The following is a 22,965-nucleotide window of genomic DNA, read 5'->3' as shown; positions in this document are numbered from 1 at the left end:
CTAAGGCTGCAACTGTGTGGGTGGTCTGGGAGGAAAGGAACAACAGAATTTTCAATGGTAAAAGTAGATATGTGAAGGAGGTTATTGAGATAATAAAAATGAAGGCTGTATTCTGAATTAAAAACAAGGAGTGCTTTCAGAATTTCACAGTGGTTGATATTCTAAGAGCTTGGAAGGAGATAGCACAATCCTCTAGAAACAAAGGCGATATATAATAGTGGATTGGAAACCCCCACAAGGTAGTAAAGTTAAGCTGAATTTTGATGGAAACTTGTTGGGCAATCCTGGTAGGGCAGGTATTGGTGGGGTAATTAGAAATTCGGAGGGCTGATTGCTGGCCCTTTACTCTAGGCCAATCGGTGTGGCTAACTCCATTAAAGCTGAATTATTGGCTAACTACAAGGTCTCAGGATAGCTAAGCAATTAGCGAAGGTGGAAGGGGGTTCAAAGTTATCATCTCTTGGGCAAGAAATAACAAACATATTCCATGGACTCTCAAGAATGCTTTCAAGGAAATAGAAAGGGCTGCAAGAGAGCTGAATGCTGAATTTAAATGGATTAGAAGAAGCACAAATGAGCTAGCTGACTCCCTTGCTAAACAAGGGGTAGATAAGCAGCAATTGTTTTGGCCATCTTTGTAACATAGTTTTGGTTATTGGGTTGATGTTATGGTCTTTAAGTTAAACTTGTAATGTTTTTTTTTACATATTTTAATATAATAAAAGTATCATCAATCAAAAAAAATTCCAATTTGATTTTATTGTTTCATATATAAACAATTGTATACATCAAAATTCATATGGAATAAAATTTTAAGATTTCTTTTCAATTTCCTATTTGTCTTGTTAATTTGACCTTTTTTATTTTTTATTTTTTTCAAATTTTCTAAGCAATCATGCCGCCCCTGGCCTAGCATGGCCTGCCTGGGCTCGTGTCACAGGTCATGCTGGGCTTCCCTTTAGAGGAGTTCAGACCAGGCAGGCACAGTCCACCCAACCTCGCATGTTGGCACGACACGACCCACTACAGTGCAGGTGCCCGCAAAAGTGGGTTGTGTCAGCCTTACACATTACACCTGTACTTACTGGTGCAATTGGTGGCCTTCTATGCATGTGTCCAAACCATCTTAGTCTACTCTCTCCCATTTTATCACCTATTGGAGCTATTCTTAGGTTCCCATGGATAACTTCATTCTTGATCCTGTCTTTTCTAGTTTTCCCACTCATCCATCTTGGCATTTGCATTTTTGCCACATTCATTTTCTAGGCATGTTGTTTCTTGACCGCCTAGCACTCTACTCCATAAATCGTGGAAGACATCTACATGAATGATTTGCAGGAAGTGAAGATGAGGACCATTGGGGTGAAGCTAGAGGGCATTCCTCGATCTCTTCCTTCTCTTGCTAACGGTTTGTGGAGGAATGGCTTCTGACGAAAGTTGAAGTGGTACTATGGAGGGAGTGCCCCAAAGAAGAAAAAGATGGTGAGGTGGCAATTAGGGGCATACATGAAGGAGAGAGACTAATGAGAAAAGGGGAAAAATGGGAAACGAAACATGTGAGATACAAGTGACCAAAACTGGGCCAAATGGCTTGCAAGAGGAAAGACAGTGGGGAAATAGAAAGAAAGAGTTGGTGGAAGCTCAAAAGTCAAGAGCCTGGGGTGGGAAGGAGGGGCAGAGGAAACAAGCGGTAGCAAGTAACAGTTAGGTAAATAAAGGAAGTGGGACCCACCATTTTAAACAAAAAAGTTTTAATTTTAAGAAGGTTAACCGAAGTAAAAGATCCAAAAGGTGAAGGGGCATTTTCGGAAAAGGATTATAGTCGATAAAATTTGGGTTTGACCCTTCGAGGTCCAAACAATTAATGACCAATAGGAACCAAAACGACGATGAATGGATTCCGATGGTGACAAAATTTGAGAATGGAAGGAAGATTAATGTTCAAGAAGAGCTGCAGGAGAAGGAGACACAGACGAATTCAACCCAAAAGGAGAAGCAACAACGTTCCAAAAAGAGTGAGTCGGAAGAGGATCAATTTCTAAACATGCAAAGCATTGTAGACTTAACCCCATCTGGAGGTGTGTCCGCTTAGAAGAATGCATATGAATTGTCTCAGAGGGTGAACAATGGGAAGGAGGAAGGAATTTTCAAGGAATCATCACAGAAAGAAGAGACATATTGAGCGGCATTTAAGAGATTCCTGACTCGCCAGAGGGGGAAATCATTGAAGGATCAATACTCGACTAAATAGTGAGGTATGCCCAGCTTCTTGTTCCCCATCTTCCCGGTCTTCTCCTCTTCCTTCACCTTCTCGAATGGATGGGGGAGTTTTCATTAGTGAGGGAGATATTGTGGAAGATGGGCATAGAGATTTATAGGGGAAGAGAACTTGTTTGAAGAGGAAAATTTTGGGAAGGTGTAGAACAGAGTCTACAATAGGAGGAGGACGGGAGGGATGGAGAAGGAAGATCTAAAGAAGGGAGAGGAGAGAGTTACAGAGAGAGGAAAAGGGTGGATATAGACACTCTGGTTGAAAGATAGGTGGAAGTTGGGAAATCACTGGGACTGTTCTTTTTTTTTTTTTTTTTTGGGGGGGGGGAGGGGGGGGGCAGTGAGAAAAGCGATTGGACAAATTGAGGAACAAAAGGGAAGAATATAGTGAAAGAAAAGCAATAGGGGAAGGGGAAGAGAACCGGAAAGAAGGAGAAGGGGAGGAGGAATTATTGACGAAGAATAGAGGGGGACAAGTAGCAAAAAGAAAGGGAGGGGGCGGAGGCAGAGTCTAAAGTTGAAGTTGGTGTCATGGAATGCAAGGGGCTTTAGAGAAGAAAGAAGGATTTTAATGAGGAATGGTCCAAGAAAAAGCATCCCAGATGTAGCGGTGCTACAAGAGACAATGATGGAGTCATTCTTCTTGAGAATGAAAATTGAAGTTTAGGGATCTATCAGTAGGGTATGGGTGGAGGTCAATGTTGTGGGTCTATTTGAGGGTCTAGTAGTTATCTAGAATCCAAGGGTTCCCTTTTGCAATATGTCGAGATTCTTGGCAGGACAGAGATAAAAGAATTTTTCAAGTCAAAACTTGGCCAATGATCAACAGAACTGTTGCAGAGTGGTTGCGAGTTCTTCCAGAAGTTAGATAAGTCACCAAGGAGGATATTGGGATATTCTTAGGGAAATTTTGGGGTTTCAATCAAGGTTTTAAAAACCGACCCGGAAATGGAACCGCTTTGGCCACCAGTTTCCAGGTCGGCAATTCAACCGTCCGGGTCAAGCGGTCCAAACGTTTCAATTATATACCTCATCCTACCCTTGGATTGGAATATTAAGGTAGGATGGGGTATAAATGTTATGAGAAAGGAGCATGAGAACGAGAGTGAAAGGAGGATCTGTGATGTCTGAGCTGTAGCGGCGATGGCAACACGCAGTGGCGACACATGAGAACGAGATTACATATGCGACACATCACATATGTAATTTGAGATCTCTCTCATCTCTCTCTCGATCTCATATCTGAGATCAATCTTGTTTCTCTTTGTTTTTTGTTTTTTTTTTTGTTTTTTGAAAATTTTAAATAAAACATATTGGACCACAAACTGTTGCCCGGTCGAACGGTTCAACGGTCAGACCGTTCGGATCAACGGTTTGTTGACCAATTCAATGGTTATTAATAAGATAACGGTTCAGCACTAAAACGAAACCGATACCTTGACCAGTTTCCAATCCAAATGGTCCGACCGTCTGGGTCAATGGCGGTTCGAAAACACTGGTTTCAATTGTGTAATTTGGAAAATTTTGTTTGCCTAGTTTAGCAAGTTTTGTTTGTTTGCATATGGTGATTCATTATCACCTATTAGGATGTACCTCTTTTTCTTTTAATGAAATTTATTTTTACCATAAAAAAACACTCCACTCCATACAACATAGATGGCCTTACAACTATTTTATAGAATTTTCCTTTCAATCTAAGTGGTATTCGCCTATCACATAAAAGTCTAGATGCACCCCTCCATTTTGCCCATCATGTTCTAGTTCTTTGTGTGACATCCTCCTCAATCTCTCCTTTGTTATGAATTATTGAACCAAGGTACCAAAAATGGTCACATTGAGTTATCTCTTGGTCTCCAATCCTAAGTGTATATTGATTTACACTCCTATTATTACTAAATTTACATGTCATATACTCTATTTTAGTCTTACTTATTTCAAAGCCTATCGTTTCTAAGGCATTTGTCCATAAGCTTAATTTTTCATTTAATCCTTCATTAGTTTCATCAATTAAAACAATGTCATCCACAAACAACATGCACCATGGAACTTCCTTTTGAATATGTTTAGTCAATTCATTTATGATCAATGCAAATAGATAATGGCTAAGTGCTAAACCTTGGTGAAGACCCATAACAACTGTAAAATCTGAAGTCTCTCCCATTGGTGTTCTAACATTTGCCGTTGCCCTCTTAGACATATCATTAATTAGGCCTATATACCTACTTTGATCACCTTTTTTTCCAAAGATCCACCATATCTCTAGGAACTCTATCATATGCCTTCTCTAGATCAATGAACACTAATGAAGATCTTTTTGTTGTCTTTGTACTTTTTTTTTTTGATGAATGGTTGTCTTTGTACTTTTCTATCGTCTCAAAAGAAATATAGCTTCCATGGTTGATCTCCTTGGCATAAAGCCAAATCGGTTCTCTAATACACTTGTTTCAACTTTCAAGTCATAATCTTTGTTTGACTATTCTCTCCCAAAGTTTCATAGTGTGGTTCATAAGCTTAATCCCTTGATAGTTATTACAATTTTGTATATCACCCTTGTTCTTTTGCATTAGCTTGTATACAACCATACTTTCCTCTCTACCTATGACCATAACCACACCATTTACAACCAACTTTAGCTGCCTTGAGTCTATATCCCCACTTCATCAGTTTGATATATATATATATATATATATATTTTTTTTTTTTTGACAAGTAGTTTGATATTAAAGTTAGCCCTTCTACAGTGCTACTTATCACATGGTTCATGGTCACATTTAATGGGATACCACATTGCTTCCTCCAAAGCATTAAATCCTAGATATTATATTTAAACGCAACAAGTAAAAATTGTCAGTAATCTTGGATAATTCTAGATAACAAAAGATTTTTCAGTCCTCTCCATAACTGAAGTACAACCCCCTCTCAGGCCACTCAGGCCACACACACACACACACAAACAGGCTTCCATAAAGGTTTTTAATGGTAATGGAGAAGAGGAGCTTTCTTTGACCCAAATGAAGGCTCTTGTTACTTCCTACTCCAGGAACTAGCCTTGAAATGCAAATAAGAAGATTGGCACAGCATCAGCATAAGGTAAGTCATGGACCAGCTCTAGTATGGTGGTAAATATAATAGAAAATAGTCATCTAACATTTTTTTTTCTAATATTCTTGGACTGACAGATCTGAGAATGTGGGTTTAACTCTGAAAGTTGCCACTTTGTGCAAGAAGAATCCAAAAGGTAAGGCCCATATCCAGTCCACCCCTCCCAATAACCCAGATAAAAGGTCGAATATTGGGTAATGACCCTTTTATTAATTCTTATGCTACAATTGTAAAAGGTGCACAGCAACATGGAATTGAAGATGGATAAAGGTTTCAACATACCCACAAATACGTGGCACCTTTCCTTGTTGACAAGTAGAGGACTATTTATTGGAGGTTCTTCAGCACCTAAGATGTAATAACTTTAATTCATTTCAAAATCTAGGATATTCTCTTTAGCAACATGTATAAGAGAAACCAAGAATAATTTTTTTTTATAAGTAAAAATAAGTATTTGTTAAAGATCAAAGAGAATAGGCATTACAAGCATGCATTCCACAAAGAGGCACACGATGCTACCTCTCACACAAACATCAAAAAATAGTATCAAGAATCAATTACAACTGAGCCCAATACAAACTGTCCCTATTTAACCCTTGTTTAGCCAACCCATCTGCCATAGCATTAGCTGTTCTCCTAATCCAAGAAATTTTCAAGTTCATGTTTCTAGTTAGCTATTTAAATTTTTTTCATCTTAATCCTAAAGCACCAGGTTATAGACTCTGGATCCTTCAGCCAACCTATCACCAATTTTGAGTCCCCTTCAATCTCCATATTTATCAGGCCCATCTCACTTTCAATCTGTACCTCTCTCATAGCAGCAAAACAAGAACAATTTTGCACCATTTATAGTAATAAAATGAATAAGAAACCTACAAAATAACTGTGAAATGCTTACCGTTTGGCAGCAATAACATCAGCCTCATCAAAGAATATTATACTTGGTGCTGCAAGGCAAGCTCTCTGAAAAGTGTTACGCAACAAAGACTCTCCCTCTCCAACATACATTGAATACAATTCTGCACCACTGGAACATAGATTATGAAACTTCAAGAAGTGCATGTCTAAGGAACTGTATTCAAATTTCAAAGCAGCAAGGATCTGTACAATATAACTGTGTCATAATAAAGTAAAATGTAAAAGCAATAGGAAAGATTACTGTTAACTTCAGAGCCAATTGACAAAAAAAAAATTAAGAAAATTGAGGCTCCATTTGGGAAGAGTGCAAATGCCGGTTCAGTGCATATATGCACTCTGGTTCAGTTTTGCTGGTGTTTGGTAAGAATACATTTATGTACTGACAATGACAACTTTCACAAATTTCAAGGCATGTTTGCATCCAAAAAATGGATGTAAACCTTGCACTCAAAGTTTATCGATGTTAAAAAGGTATATTTCAATCTCGGGATTCGTGTTTGCACCCATTACAACTAAAAATCGTGTGGCAAGAAAGTAAATTTATCAATGCAAAACTAAACCAACTTTGCATTTACATGGACCAGGCCCTACATATTTGTATTTGCATTCTTCCCAAACGGAGCCTGAGTAATTCAATTTGTTAAAATTGTTGATTTTTCAAAAAAATGTGGTAAGTATTAAAATATTATCCATTCTTAGATGCATAGTCGGTTTTGATTTCCTAATTAACACCTTTTCCCCTAAAAAATCTGCCTCTATATCCACCTCGCAACAACATAACTTTGGATAAGAGCCTAGAATACCTTCTGGAAAATAATGTAATACCTTGTCCAAGAGAAAACACACAAAGACAGATGTTAGATTGTAATATTCCACCATACAAGATGGTTCAAACTATGAGATCATCTTTTATGCCAAAAATAGATATGATTAGATCATGCCACCAAACTGATCTATTGAACTTTCCATGGTGTGACCTCCACTTTTTTTTTCTTACAATCACATGCAATTCAGAAGGTTAATACCTTCTGACCAGGTTGGTTTTATGTTGTGCCCTCGAGCGTCAAGCCCAAGAAATCTTTGACCAGTATCAGAGTATCATATATAATTCCCAACTTTTTGCATGAGATGATATGTACAGGATGCAAAAGATATGTTCCCTTGGAGGAAATCCATGTTGTCTTCCTTAAAGCTAACTTAAAATTTCGAATTCCCCAATAAATTTTCCAGTGGAATGAAAACATCTTTGTTGAAGAGGAAGAAAAATCATGAAACCTCAATGAGAAAAAGGAGGCTTGAGCAGCATGAGCTGCAGCTTTAGCAAGGGTAGTTTTTGAGCATCCTGGAGGTCCATGCAAAAGAACTCCACGAACAGGTGATATCCCCAGCCTCGCAAATGCAGCAGCATTCTTAATAGGCCACTCAACAGCCTGCTGGAGCTTTTTCTGTTCCATGCATTATGAATTGTTAAGTTCCAATCAAAACGTTGATAATCAGATAACATCAGTGAGTACAGACCTTCAAATCTTGTAATCCTCCAATATCTTCCCAGGTAACCTTGGGGATTTCCACAGTAACACCTCTTATTATGCTTGGACCAACCACAGTTTTTGCATGCTTCCAATCATCCATTGTTAAGCTGCATAAGCCACCATCTTTAGTTACATCTGATGATCTTCTTATTGCAGACATTGTAGCCTCTCGGCATAAAGCTTCTAAATCAGCCCCAACATATCCATTACAAGATGCAGATATAGCTCGTAAGTCAACAGCAGGATCCAGTGGGAGCTTCTTGGAATAGAGCTGAGACAAATTCAACATAAATACCATTATAACTCTACATGAAATTTCTCAATATAACATTCTCAGTAGACATCAGAGAAGAGAGCAGCATCCAAATGATATACAGTTAAGTTGATAGGACCAAGTGATTAGTAGGATCACTAAACTGCCCTCTCATAAGATTCATTTTGGAAATTTCAGAAGAATTTTGACCTGAAGAATTTGAAAGCGCTCCTCTTCAGTGGGTGTTGTAACTTCAATTTCAGTATCAAAGCGTCCTGACCTTCGTAATGCTGGATCTATTGCATCCACTCTTTATACATGCAGAGCAAAGATATTAATAAGATATCCAAATAGAAACTCTTGTTTTAATAGATCATCAAATGAACAAATTTAAAACAAATTCCATAGAAAGATCAAGAGAAAATGTATTTAAGGAGTCACACCATTAGCACTATAAAAATTAACTGACTAATAAGACTGCCGATAAGGCTTTTAGAAATAATAGTTTCATTGACCTATAACATATTATCTTTCTAAGGAAAATGAATTATATGCAAACTTTAAAACAAAGAACTGGAAAAGGTCAGAAATGTGAGTATAAACAGCTCACAGCATCTTATAATCCATCAGATATTTAGGAATCTCCACATAAACATAGGAAGGAAATGTAAAGAGATCATTTCCCAGTGAATATTTTGGATATGATGATTAGCTACAATCTCACTGAGAATGGATGTATTATGTATTATATGCATGGCATAGTTCAAACATTCATCTTTGTCTATGTAACACGCATTGCCACTTGCCAATGACCCAGTAGTTGAGATGGTCACTCATTGCCACTCCGAAAAAGGAGGTGCAAGATCAAGCTTGCAGAATTGCAAGCTTTCTGTGTTAGGCAAGTAGGCCTCACATGCACCCCGTTCTGTCCTCACCCCTGAGTTCCCTCTAATGTGTACTACGTGAGACCAAAAAAAGAAGTTAAACATGCATTATTGAGTCATTGATGAAATGAAGAGATATTACAAGTCTAGTTACATAGACAATTGCAGTCTTACAATTGTGTAAAATAATCATGGTTTTTGTACTTTGAGAGGAAGCTCTCTTTATTGGTTTGGCTTGGTATCTTCATCCAAAGGAAATGTCAATCAGGATGGTTTAGCCATGTGAGATATAGATCAATATATAATACTTATAAAAATATATATATATAGATCAATATAAACAATTGACAATAGAATCATTTGTGCAAGTTAGATGTTCTAAAATAGCATGAAGAATGCCCAAATGATAACAATAAAACCCCATATTCTGGCAGTGAGGCATGATTAAGTAGTTCATTCTTTGATGGAGTGCATGGTATTAGATACAGAATGAATGAACAATATTTGATGAAGCCAACCCCACTTAAATGGGATAAAACCAAGGTTCAAAATATAGATACGCCAGATACGCTAATACACCCGCTGTAGGGGCATATCGGAGGGGTCCCGGAACGATACGTATCGGTCGATACGGGCCGATACGTGTCACTACTTTGAACCTTGGATAAAACCAAGATGGTGTGATGACGTTAAGATGAAATTACTGCTCAGCAAGTGGCAAAAAATTTACTTGAATGCAAACAATGTAAAGGCAATACATATTTGATGGAAGAGGAACCAATTATAACAAGCGAGATAAAAAACTAAGTTATTATCCCAAGACAGAAGCATATGAACTAAGGGCTCAGTTTGGAAGGAGTACAAATACAAATATATCGGGTGTAAAACCTTGTATTTTGTATGTATTTGCACTGTACATATTTGTATTTGTATTCTTTCCAAACTGAGCCAAAAGAATTGATCAACATTAAGGAGAAGTAAAACATGCCCTTCATGCTTCAAATCTCTTTAACCAACCTATTAGTTGAAGCCACGATAACAACTTGTGGACAAGATGCTGAGGGTTTGTTGGCATCCATCAATGCAAAAAGCTGAGATGCAATACGTACATCTTGCTCTCTCCTGCATTAGAATAATGTTTTACATCAAAACTTTCATTACTGTTTCATGTATTTCTTTTTTTGCAACAACTAAATCAACATGTTTCACAATTAGCTAGGTATGTTTGTAGGATTACCATACTAATGAAAGATACTATACTTATTGATACAACACCAGATATCAGGGATCTACATTATGTAAGAATTACATCATAGACACTTCTAAAATATATAAATGGTATGTTTTAACAAATCAGAATATAAAAAATAGGCAGATCTTAGAACATTAATTAAATTTGGCAAGATATAAATATTGGGAAATGATAACCAACTTTAAAAAAAAAGGATTAACATAAGAGCATGGTATAAACTTGTATCCAAACCCAATTACCCATGTCCTGGATCTTAAGAAATGGAGTCTCGGAAAGTCATATTCTCATTTCCCTTAATCTATCTACATGTCCATACCTAGTTACCTTAGAGCCTAACTTTCTTGGATAAGTTTATTAAAAGTAAAAGCCAGGAATAGCAAAAGGCTGAGAAAAAATAGCTTAGAGAATATGTTCTACTATAATCTAATCTGCACTTGAATTCTGTTAGAATAAGGATTGGAGAAGTAATAAAAAGACTAGAAGAAGAAGAACAAGAACAAGAACAAGAAGAGAATAGAGAAGAAGAAGAATTCTGGTTCGAACAAGAGAGCAGAATTACTCTCTAGTCGGCCAGGTTTAATTTATATGTTTCTATTCAAAAACAAAAAGACTCCTTTGCCCCTACTTAAGTATGGGACACAACCACTAATAAAACATTACACATCAGCAGCTTTAAACATAAACATAAAGACCAAAATACCCCTAAATAGTCGACATTAACACTCCCCCTCAAGCTGGTGAGTATATATCATATAGTCCCAGCTTGTTACATATGTAGTCCACTCAACCCTTTGGTAAACAGGTCTGCCCATTGGTTTCCTGTGTTAACATGTGCAGTATCTATCACTCCACTCAGCACCTTCTCTCTCACAAAGTGACAGTCAACTTCTACATGCTTGGTTCTCTCATGAAACATTGGATTAGAAGAGATGTAGAATGCAGCCTGATTGTCACAACAAAGCTTCATTGGAGTGTCAATACAATATCCCATCTCCTATAGAAGGTTTTTCAGCCACACTAATTCACAAGTAGTATGTGCCATAGCTCTATATTCTGCCTCTGCACTGCTTCTTGCCACAACTGTCTGTTTCTTACTTTTCCATGTGACCATATTACCCCCAAGGAAAGTACAATAGCCTGTAGTGGACCTCCTGTCAGATATAGAGCCAGACCAATCAACATCAGTATATCCCTCTATTTGAAGTTTTCCTCCACTTCTATATATCAAGCCACGACCAGGAGCCCCCTTTAAATACCTTACAATCCTTAGAACTGCATCCCAATGTGGAACCTGGGGTTTCTGCATGAACTGGCTCACCACACTAACTGCAAATGAAATATCTGGCCAAGTAGTGGTTAGGTAATTTAGTTTACCCACCAACCGCCTGTACCTTACAGGATCTTCAAACTCTTTCACCCATATCACTACTCAACTTAATATTTGATTCCATAGGTGTTTCAGCTGGTTTGGTGCCTAATAATCCTGTTTCTTCCAACAAATCAAGAACGTATTTCCTCTGACACAAATTAATACCAAGCTTAGACCTTGCTACTTCTATCCCCAAGAAGTACTTTAGTTTACCAAGGTCCTTTGTCTGAAAGTGTTCTTGCAAAAAGATCTTCAACCTATCAATTCCCAATCTATCACTCCCAGTAATGACAATATCATCTACATATACCACCAATAAGATCTTTCCAGCCTGAGAGTCATGACTGAAGACTGAGTGAACAACCTGACACTATTTCATACCAAACTTCTTTACCACCTTACCAAACCTACCAAACCACACACGGGGAGACTATTTAAGTCCACAAATGGCCTTCTTTAGTCTGCACACCTTACGATCCTCCCCCTGAGCAACAAACCCTGGTGGTTGCTCCATATAGACTTCCTCAAGTAGATCACCATGTAAGAAAGCATTCTTGATGTCAAGCTGAAAGAGAGGCCAATCATACATAGCAACTAGAGATATCACAACACGAACTGAACCAATCTTAGCAACAGGAGAGAAGGTCTCCGTATAGTCAATACCATATGTTTGGGAATACCCTTTGGCAACCAGTCTAGCTTTTAACCGCTCTAAACTACCATCAGGTAAATACTTAACAATGTATACCCACTTACAACTGGCAGGCCGCTTACCAGGAGGAAGTGTGGTGAGGTCTCACGTATGATTATGAGTTAAGACAAAGAGTTCTTCCATTGCATGGCACCACCCTGGAGAGGCAAGGGCTTCCTGGACATCCGTGGGAACAACAATAGAGGATAACAAAGAGATAAACTGGTGATGGGAAGCAAAAAGGTGAGTGAGAGAAGCATAATTAGTAATAGGATGAAGAGTGCAACTGGGTTTACCTTTCTACAAGGCAATGGGAAGATCAAGTTCAGAAACTGGGGTTGGAGCTGGTGTGGGAACAACTGCCAGATTTGTCAACGATGATGGAGCTGGAGGAGGAGCCAGTACATGTTGGCGATGTCTATACACTTGACGAATAGGTAGTCGTTCAACAGGAGGTGGCACCAAAGGCAAGGACTTGATCACAGCTAGAACAAGTGGAATGGGATCCGCAACTGGAACTAGAAGAGGAGGAGGTGATGAGAAAGAAGAAACATCACCTAACCTTGAGAAAAATGGGGTGGACTCAAAGAAAGTAACATCAACACGTACAAAGGACCGTCGAGAGTTAGGATTATAACATTTATACCCTTTCTAGGTCCGGGAATAGCCAAGGAAGATACACTTAATGGATCGTGCATCTAAGTATCTAACTTGTCCCTTCCGGTCCTAGATTATGAACAAAACAAGCACACCCAAAAACCCGAGGTAAAAGGGGAAACGAAGACAATGTAGGAAACAAAGCGGTGAAAGGAGACTGACCTTCAAGGATGGACGTGGGCATCCGGTTAATCAGAAAACAAGATGTAAATACAGCATCACTCCAAAAGGGTTTGGGTACATTCATATGAGGCATAAGGGACTGAGTAGTTTCCAAAAGGTGACGATTCTTTCTCTCAGCTACCCCATTTTGTTGTGGGGTGTAGGTACATGAAGTCTGATGGATAATGTCATGTTCCAAATACTCCTGAAATGGTGTATAAAGCATTCGCGGCCATTATCGAAATGAAGAATTTTAATGTGTACACCAAATTGGTTGCAAATTTCAGCATAAAATCTTTGGAAAATAGTAAACAATCCACTCCTTTCTTTCATTAGGTAAAGCCACGTCATCGTTGAACAATCATCAACAAAAATAACAAAGTATCTACAACCATTGTATGACAATACTTTAATTGGACCCCAAACACCGGAATGAACTAAAGAAAAAAGACTCGACATACGATTAACCCTAGGACTAAAGGGAACATGATATTTCCCCAACTAACATGACTCACAATCCAAAACAGAAAGATGACTCAACGACGGAACAAGAGACTTCAAAACTCTAAGTGATGGATGACCAAATCGACAGTGCCACTGGAGAGGAGAAAGAGATGTCTGAAGAGCTGTTGATGCACTTGCACCACCATCAAGGTAATACAGTCCACCAGCTTCATGCCCTCCACCAATCTTCATCCCCGTCTTGAGATTCTGAAAAACACACGAAGAAGGGTAAAAAGTGATAGAGCAATTAAGAGACTTGGTCAACTTACTAACAAACATAAGGTTAAAAGGAAACTTGGGAACATACAAAACTGAGAATAAAGATAAAGGGTCTGTGTTAACATTACCAACACCACAAATGGAGGATCTGGAACCATTAACAAGGTAACAGAGTGTGATGTTGGGCATTGAGAGAGGGAGGAAAACACACCTGGAGTTCCAGTCATTTGATCGGAGGCTCCAGAGTCAATAATCCAAGGATTGGGTTTGGATGCCAAACAAGCCATACCTGAGTGTGCAAGAGTGGTTGTATTCTATTGAGATGTGGCCTGAACAAACCTCTCACACTCATCACGTGGAACACTCATCATCTCCTTCCCGGGAACATCTGTGGAAATAGAGGGCATTTGATCAGCTAAATGACTCTCCTGTCTAGAACTACTATCACTGGTCACTAGACCTGTTCATGGGTCAGGTCGGGCCGGGCTTTTACTCTTTATTAACAGAAAAATGTTAGGCCCGAGCCCGAGCCCGAAGCCCGACCTAATAAAAGAAATTCGAATTTTTCCCTATTCAAATGAACATTGTCTATATTAATTCAGATGTTTTTTCCCCTATTTAAATGAACAATGGGCCTACAAGTGAATCAACAACCTTCTTAAATCAAAAAATTTATTCAAATGAACATCACATAAGGTTTTTACTTAGGTTTAACTATAGGTCGAGCCGGGTCAGGCTCGGGCCGGGCTATTTTGGCAAAGCCCGAGCCCGGCTCGAATTTTATGCGGGCCGGGCTTTTTGGCCCGAGGTTAAGCCCGCGGGCCATAAGGCCTGTTCAAGCCCGTCCGGGGGCCGGGCCGGCCCGTCGGGCTACCCGGCCCATGAACAGGTCTACTGATCACCGCATGCTTTGCCCAAGTTGAAGGTGGACCATGCAAATCATAACAATAATTGATGGTATGTCCATCCACAATGTGTACATATTCTTGGACGAAAACTGCGTCCTTTACCATGAACTCCCCCTGAATCTCAACCTCCAGTACATCCACCACCACCACTACGACCAGATTGAGCTCCCCGAGCTCCACCTCTAACACCATGGCCTCTTGAGATTGCAAAGGCTGACCTATCAGAGATACTAGAATTCTCAGTAGATTCAATAGAAATCCTTCAAAGCCAAGCAAACACCTCTTCTAAGGAAGGAAGAGCTGATCCTCCTAGTATCTATGCCCGTGCTGGTTTATATTCAGATTTCAACCCTACCAAAAATCTGGTCACATCTAGTTGTTCCCTCTGTTGTTGCTGAATTTTAACATCAGAGGTGAGGAGGTGATACACATTCAGCTCATTGCGAAGGTTTCTCATGCTAGCATATTACTCCTCAAGACTTTGATTACCCTATTACAAATTAAAGTATTCCTGATAAAGCTGATATACTCTAGTTGTGTTATCTTGTCCCGAATACAATTTCTTAGCATGGTCCCAAACTTCCTTGGTTGTATCAGGAAAACATGAAATTCATCCTAATCTTGGGTTCCATACCATTCCATAACCAAGTTATAATCTGTGCATCTTCTTGTTCCCAATCACCATACTCATGAGACTATAGGGTTTTTCTTCCCTTATATGCTTTACTTTCTTCTTTGCTTTAAAAAAGACTTCTACAGATTTCACCCAAGGCACATAGTTTTCTCCATTCAACTTGATAGAAGTCATTTGAACATTCAGGTAGTCAGTGGGAACCATCACACTAGTTTTACTTTCATTGTTGTCTCCCATGGCTAGAAAAAAAAAATATTCTTATTTCACCTCTCACCACACTGCACTCAGCACCACTTGTTGCTGAATTCTTCACTCTCCACACCACAACCCTACTACACGACTACCTGAAAACTCACCACACTACTCGAAACTCACTCACCCTTCAAACCACACTGAAATCTGCACAAACCCTAATCACTAGAAAAACAAGCGGCACTCGACACTCCACTGCATCACTCAAATCAGCCCTCTTCTCTCCATCGATTAGGGGGGGCTTCCTACAAACCAGTGTAAACACCCAAGAACTTGCTGACCGAAGGCATAGAAACCTCCAAGGGAAGAGGACGATCACTCCTTTTCAGCCCCTTTCCTTATCTTCAACTAATGACGAAGAAAAAATTAAAAAACCTAGGCTGGATGCTTGAAAATCAGAATTCTGGGCAGATTCAATTTTGTCACAGTTGCTCTGATACCATATTATAATCTAATCTGCACTTGAATTCTGTTAGAATAAGGATTGGAGAAGTAATAGAAAGACTAGAAGAAGTAGGAGAGAAAGAGAAGAGAAGAGAGAAGAAGAAGAAGAATTCTGGTTCGAATAAGAAAGCAAAATTACTCTTTAGTCGGCCAGGTTTAATTTATATGTTTCTATTCAAAAACAAAAAGACTCCTTTGCCCCTACTTAAGTATGGGACACAACCACTAATAAAACATTACACGTCAGCAGCTTTAAACATAAATATAAAGACCAAAATACCCCTACACAGTCGACATTAACATGTTCAAATCACCTACTTCAGCTCAGAAATTCAATTCCGCACAAGCACTTCAAAAGGCATGTTTATTGGAGAGAAATAAAAGGAAACAAATTCAGCATGATTCACAGTTTTTCATGCATATGTCATGTTTTGCAAGCTCCAAACCAGGGCTTTCCTGATGCTTGACCCATAATGCCTGAGGCATCTATTACTCCATATGGACTGAAAATTAAACAAAGTACCATTTGTTTCTACTGGTTATCACTTATCAAATAATTCCAATCTTCTAACAACACTAGTGTCCTTTTTCCTTAATTGTTTAGTTAGTACCTACTAGAGTAGAATGTACTGACATTATGGCCCTGTTATCAAAATCCTTATATTGCATCTACCCCAGGATTTCCAAACAAGCAAATATCCAGCTTCATGTTATCTTTCCAAACAAGCAGGCAAGCAAATTTCCAAACGAGTGATTTAGATGACCATCTCTGTATGTGACCAAACCATAGTAGTCTACATTCCCTCATTTTATCACCTATTGGAGCTACCCCTAGGATCCTTTGAATGAGTTCATTTCTTCCGGTTGATCCATCTCCCTTGAATTTTGTGTTACAATTTGATCAAGACCTACTTGGATATCTCTCTTAAAATAGCCTGAAAATGCCCTGATACAACGAAAAAAATGAATAAGTTTTTAAGGATGTTGTGGACTCCTTGATGGCTGAAGTTGAAGTTGGATAGATTAAGATTGCCATACCCTTGAATATTTTATTATTTAATCATTTTATCCACTAAAAGACAAAGCAATAAATCGTTCAGTTCAGAAACTTCAGCCGTTATCAAAGAGCTCCTTAGTGATGTCCATTTAATTACTTGAATGTGAACTCTGGATATCTAAAGAAGGGGCTTATGCTGTAAACTGTTGATCCAACAGATACTAATTGCAATTTGCTATCCCAAATGTGACAAAACATGATTGTGGGACAATCCCTACAATCTTATACATTGCATTTCATTTATCAGATTCTAGGATCCCCAAATCCTGTTATAACACCAATTAAATCAAGGAGTAGATTACATCAAAAAGCTCTTGTGGGAGGACAGTTGCAGTGTAGGCTGCATTCTTCTGTTGTAATCTTCCCTCAAGTTTTCCAATGTAATGAAATTCATGGTTATTGATCAAAACCAAAGTTGATATTTCAGGTATCATCCAGTTAGAATGAGTGATTTGTTATGGGTGGAAGGGGTTAGAAGAGCTAGGGGTGGACCAAAAATGACATGGGTAGTAGTAAGAAATTATTTAAGCACTAATAATTTAACAGTGGATATGGTTTTAAATAGAACGGATTAGGATTCATGTAGCCGACCCATATAGTTGGGAAAAGGCATGGATGATAACGATGATGACATTTCAGGTATCGAATATCGATCAAACTATAATTTTGAGATTATTGGTGAATCAGTCATATACCTTGAATTACGATGAGGACAGAGTGCATCAATTTCATCAATGAAGATAACTGATGGCTTGCCTGTTGATGAATAAGACAATGCTTCTGAAAAAGCCTCTCGCAGAATTTTCTCACTTTCTCCAACATGTGCTCTGTGAACAGAATGTGGACTGCAGAGATACCCCACGTGGTGGAATTAGAATCAATAAAATAACAGCAAACAATTTGATTGACTGCGTAGAAAGATTATTACAGCTTTAAGTGGAATTATGAAAATGTGCAAAATCAATTGAACTACCAATTCACTAGCCATATTATAATCATAATCGCCAAGATAATAAATACACCACTGGCGTCTTTAGGAACTAAAGTGTTCAATCGTACCTAATAACAGTCAAGTGAGCATCGCATTCTTGAACAACGGCCCGAACCAAGCTTGTCTGAGAAACAACAAAGTCCAGAAATTTGCTCCATAAATCTTAACAAATACTGCAAGGCGCAATTCGTATTCAAATCACAGGAACAAAAGAACAACCATTAACAGTAGCAAAATTAAAATGTTTTAGGCCAAGAAATCAAAACAAAGCTAAGTCGGATACCTTTCCTGTGCCTGGGGGACCGTACAATAACAATCCCGTGCGCCACTGCGGTAAAACCCTAAGAGTTACAGCTCAAGATCCTCCAACAAGAACGTACTTCAACCTAGAGAGAGAGAGAGAGATTACCTTGAGTCCAAGCTTTCGAGACTCTCTCGAATAGTGAAAAGGGAAAGCTATGAGTTCCCTAAGAGCTTCAAGAGCTTCAGCGTTGCCAGCGACTACTTCCTCTGCCCTCCACTGACCGCTGCTCCCGCTACTACTCTCCATCTAAATTAGAAACCCTAATACCGAAAATTCCTATTCGGAAGATTTGAAGTATCAAATTGTTAATCCCCCAAACTCGTCAAATTCAATATTTTTGAAAAAGAAAAAGGCGCAAATATTTCTACGTTGCGACGGAACAGGTTGCCGCGGTAGCCATTAATGGGACTTTTTGCTGTAAAACAAATCGATCCGTTTATAATTGGATCGAATATGGATGTACCCCTGTCCAACTAGCTATGTATGTAAGGGGGAATGGACGGGTTTTGGATCGGATCCCGTCTACTTCAAAATAAATTTGGACGGATCAACAAGACATATTGGATTGGACCAATCTGATCTAAAATATTTATTAGATTGAATTGGATCGGGTCCATCTATAACAAATTTATATTAGATTTGATTAGATTAAACCAATATCTAGTCCGCTGAATAAGATAAGAAATAGGTATTAATAAATCAGATTTGGATTAAAATCAATCTAAATCAAAATAAATTTGATCAGATTGGACGGTTCAAACATTGAATTGAACTGATTCAAAATAATCCAAAATATTCATGATTTGGATTGAACTTGATCCATTTGTAATGGACTCACATTGGACTAGATTGCTCTATACTATATCTATTAATGAACCGGAATGACTTAGTTTTGATGAAGACAATGCCTAAAAATCCCTATATTAGAATTTGCAAATGATTATTTAATTTTTGCAAAGCCAAACTTAAAAGCATTATAAAAAAGACATTCTAAGCAAATAGACTATTGCTTTTGGACAAAAACCAAAACTTAGAAAATCATCCATGAGCTCCTAGAAAATTGTGCCAATGAGATTTTTAGAGGCTACTGACTCCATAGAATCTCATGAACAAATAGGAAAAAGAAATACTTAGGTGAAAGAGCTTTTAATATAAATCCAAACTGCCCATTTTGCAGGGACTAGGGAGGAGGAAGACTAGGATCACATTATTTTAAATTGTCAAATAGCAACCCAGCAGGTATGGCGTCGGATGGATACCCACGATATCCATAATGGGTCCTCAATGGGATTTGATAAATTGGTGGCATGAAAAATAGAAATGATAAAATTTTTAACAAAAGATTTTCCCCCCAGGAAGAATTTTAAATGGACCCCACTTTAACCTAATACCATCAAAATTAATTTTGATGCACCAGCCAAAAAAAGAGAATTGTGTGGACAGTTGCAATGTGAGAAATCATAGAGAAGAGACTCTCCAAGCAAAAATGGGCAAATTTGGCATCACAACCATTTCAATGGCTGAAATGTAGGCTGTGCTTGAGGCCCCGAGCTCACTTTATAGGTAAATAGCCTGTCTATCACCACATAAGTTGACTCCCTCCTATTAATTACTGCCATATAAGTAATCACTGATTATTACTGTTATTATAAATTACTGTAATTTAATAATTAATGATTATTACAGTATTTTAATAAATATATAATTAGTGATTATAATTAACAATTACTGTTATTATAAATATTGTTAACAACTATTTATTTACTTTAAAATTATAAATATTGTTATTAAAATTACTGATTATTATAGTAATTTAATAAATATATAATTAATGATTATAATTAATAATTACTGATATTATAAATATTGTTAATAAATTGATATTTACTTTAATTTTACTTTAAATTAAAATTATAAATATTGTAATTAATAAATACTGTTGATAAATTTAGTAATTATTGTTATATTAAAAATAATTAAAAAAATTATTAAAAGTATTGTTATTGATTATTTAATAAAATATTATAATTACTGACTATTACTGATAAATTCTATTAATTTAATTTAATTTTGGTAATTATCAATTTAATGAATATTGTTAATAAATCCTATCCATAAATTTAATATTTACTGTTATATTAAAAATAACTAAATAATATTATTAAAATTATCATTAATGATTATTTAATTAAATAGTATAATTACTTACTATTATTGATAAGTGTTGTTAATAACATTCTGACAATCGACGGTTCGACCGTCTAGTTAGAATGGATGGCCTATTCTGACAAAAACAATTATAAGCAAAAACCTACGAAACCGTTCTGACAAAAACAATTATAGGCAAAAAAATGAGTTTGTGAGGTCATTCGAGCGTGTGACTCATACGACCCAAAAACGAAATTGTTTTGGCCACCGATTTTCGGGTCGACGGTTTGAATGAATGACTCATTCTGACAACAAATTTTACAAGCAAAAATTTGAGTGTGTGAGGTCCATTAAGCAATATCATACGTGTTATATAATTCAAGCGTGCAACTCATATAACTCAAAAATGGAACCATTATGGCCACTGATTTTCAGGTTGACGGTTCAACCACTCATATAACCTGAAAATGGAACTGTTCTGACAATAAAAATTAAAAAAATAAAAAAAACAGCCAAAAACCATTGAATGAGTCAACGGGTTAACGGTTTAACCACTCAGGTCAATGGTCGTTGACCGATTCAACGGTTTTTTGCCAGGAACTGGGATTCGGGTAAAACGGAACTGGTTGCCTAGACGATTCCCAATTAAAAAATAAAAAACGGATGACCCGTCCTGACAAAAAAAAATATAGGCAAAAAATTGTGTGTGAAGTCCATTAAGCAATACCATACATGTTATGTCATTTAAGCGTGTGACTCATACGACTTGAAAATAGAACTCTTATAGCCATCGGTTTTCGGGTCGACGGTTCGACTGTTCGATTCGAACAAATGGCCCGTTTTGACAACAAAAAATAAAAAATAAGAAAAACGATAAAAAAACCACTGAACGGGTCAATGGTTCGACTGCCTAGGTCAATGGATCATTGACCAATTCAACGATTTTTGGCCAATAACCAAGATTAGGATAAAATGAAACCAATTGCCTGGATGATTCCCAATTAAAAAAATAGAAAAAATGACCAAAAACCATTAAATAGGTCAACGGATCGATGGTTCAACCACTCAAGTCAATGAATCGTTGACCGATTCAACGGTTTTTTGTCAGGGACTAAATCAATGGGTCGACGGTTCCATTCCAGCCCCTGCAAAGCAGGGCCCCTCCGCTAATAAAGATTATTATTATTATAGGTTGCTCAAAGATTCCATGAAATGCAACTCGTTGGTTGAAGACTAAGCAGCTAGCTCAGTAGAACTCAGCAAGGATTGCCTACAACCACATCAATAGGGAAGGAAATGGTGCAGCTGATTGGTTGGCAAATAAATCCCAAAATCATGAGGAGTGCTTTTTTCAGGATTCCCCGCTAGGAGTTTTGATTTTTAGTTTTTTCTTAACGCCGTTGGCAGAGCAGCCAGAGCTCTCCCCACTAGTGCTGCTTTTCTCTCAATTTATAAAAAATAAACTTGCAATTATGCCGATTTGATCCCGCATCATACCTCCAGGGGATGCCGAGTGACAATCTCAGTTGTTGGGTATTTGGTAGGTCACAAGAATTCAAAAACTATTCTATTGCTTAGAGACTTAGGCCCCTTTCATTTACAAAATTTTCATTTATCTTGGTAAGTATATTTATTCAAGTAAATATTTCTTAGATAACATTTATCTAAGTCAATTTATTCATGTTCTTTTAATTCCCATATAAATAAGATGATGATTCTTTTACCCATAAAAAATTAATGTTAAAATGGGTAATATTGTCTCATTATGTTTTATAAATTTTCCCCTCAGGGGGGGAAACTATTCACTTGGGAGACTAATAAGTTTTACCTTGACAAATAAGGCTCTCTTTACCGTGTGGCCCATTACTTATTACAAAAAGAGCATTGTAAAATTGGTCAATGGGAAAAAAATTCCCATTGACCAACTTTCCCCCTCTTATTTAGCAGTAACGGATGGGGCCTTAATACTTGTATTCCCACCTCATTAGAGGCACAAGTCAGGCAGGTTAGGCCAGGTTTAAGCTCAACCTAGGTAAAAGTCTGATTTGTCCAACTTGAGCTAGCCCCCACTAAAATTTGATGCACTTGTAGTTGGGCTTGAGCTTGAGCTTGGACTAAGCTTGGTTGGCCAGTCAACCCACACTAAAATTTGATATAAATATATATGAATGTATGCATGTGTGACCTGAGGACCAAAAATTCAATCCCACTGAATTTATTGTACCCACCCAAATCGCACCCGTAGATCAGTTCCTCCACTTGAAAAAAAACTCTTAGAAATGCAGATTATAAACTACGAGCCTTGTGATAATGGCTGAAATAGTTAAATTAAATGACTTATCAAATTGTCTTTTTGTGATAAAATAATTCAATAATAAAACATTCAAGGTAATAAACTAGTATTGAACCCAAC

The 22,965-nt window shown here is 37.6% G+C and overlaps 1 protein-coding gene across 6 annotated transcripts in view; it reads right to left on the bottom strand.

The window, feature by feature from the left end:
* Positions 1-18,933, bottom strand: part of CDC48B (cell division cycle 48B) — a 70,946-nt gene extending 52,013 nt beyond the window's left edge. For 5 of the 6 annotated variants that reach the window (XM_088984315.1, XM_088984316.1, XM_088984318.1 and 2 more), the window contains exons 1-9: positions 18,510-18,859; positions 18,384-18,428; positions 18,169-18,224; positions 17,805-17,954; positions 9,978-10,082; positions 8,287-8,386; positions 7,810-8,094; positions 7,567-7,736; positions 6,272-6,400 (exon numbers count right to left, since the gene is read on the bottom strand). In XM_088984315.1, the coding sequence (XP_088840441.1) occupies positions 6,272-6,400; positions 7,567-7,736; positions 7,810-8,094; positions 8,287-8,386; positions 9,978-10,082; positions 17,805-17,954; positions 18,169-18,224; positions 18,384-18,428; positions 18,510-18,650 (1,181 nt within the window). In that variant the 5' untranslated portion in view covers positions 18,651-18,859. Of the gene's footprint in view, positions 1-6,271; positions 6,401-7,566; positions 7,737-7,809; positions 8,095-8,286; positions 8,387-9,977; positions 10,083-17,804; positions 17,955-18,168; positions 18,225-18,383; positions 18,429-18,509 lie in introns of all 6 variants that reach the window. The other variant, XM_088984314.1, reaches the window with a different exon arrangement.
* Positions 18,934-22,965: the final 4,032 nt, after the last annotated feature.

Source organism: Nelumbo lutea, chromosome 4 (genome assembly GCF_056320005.1).
Source record: "Nelumbo lutea isolate HS-2025 chromosome 4, American lotus-T2T, whole genome shotgun sequence".
NCBI classification, from domain to species: domain Eukaryota; kingdom Viridiplantae; phylum Streptophyta; class Magnoliopsida; order Proteales; family Nelumbonaceae; genus Nelumbo; species Nelumbo lutea.
Note: the sequence above shows the minus strand (reverse complement) of the source record. Positions and strands in the feature narration are given on the sequence as shown.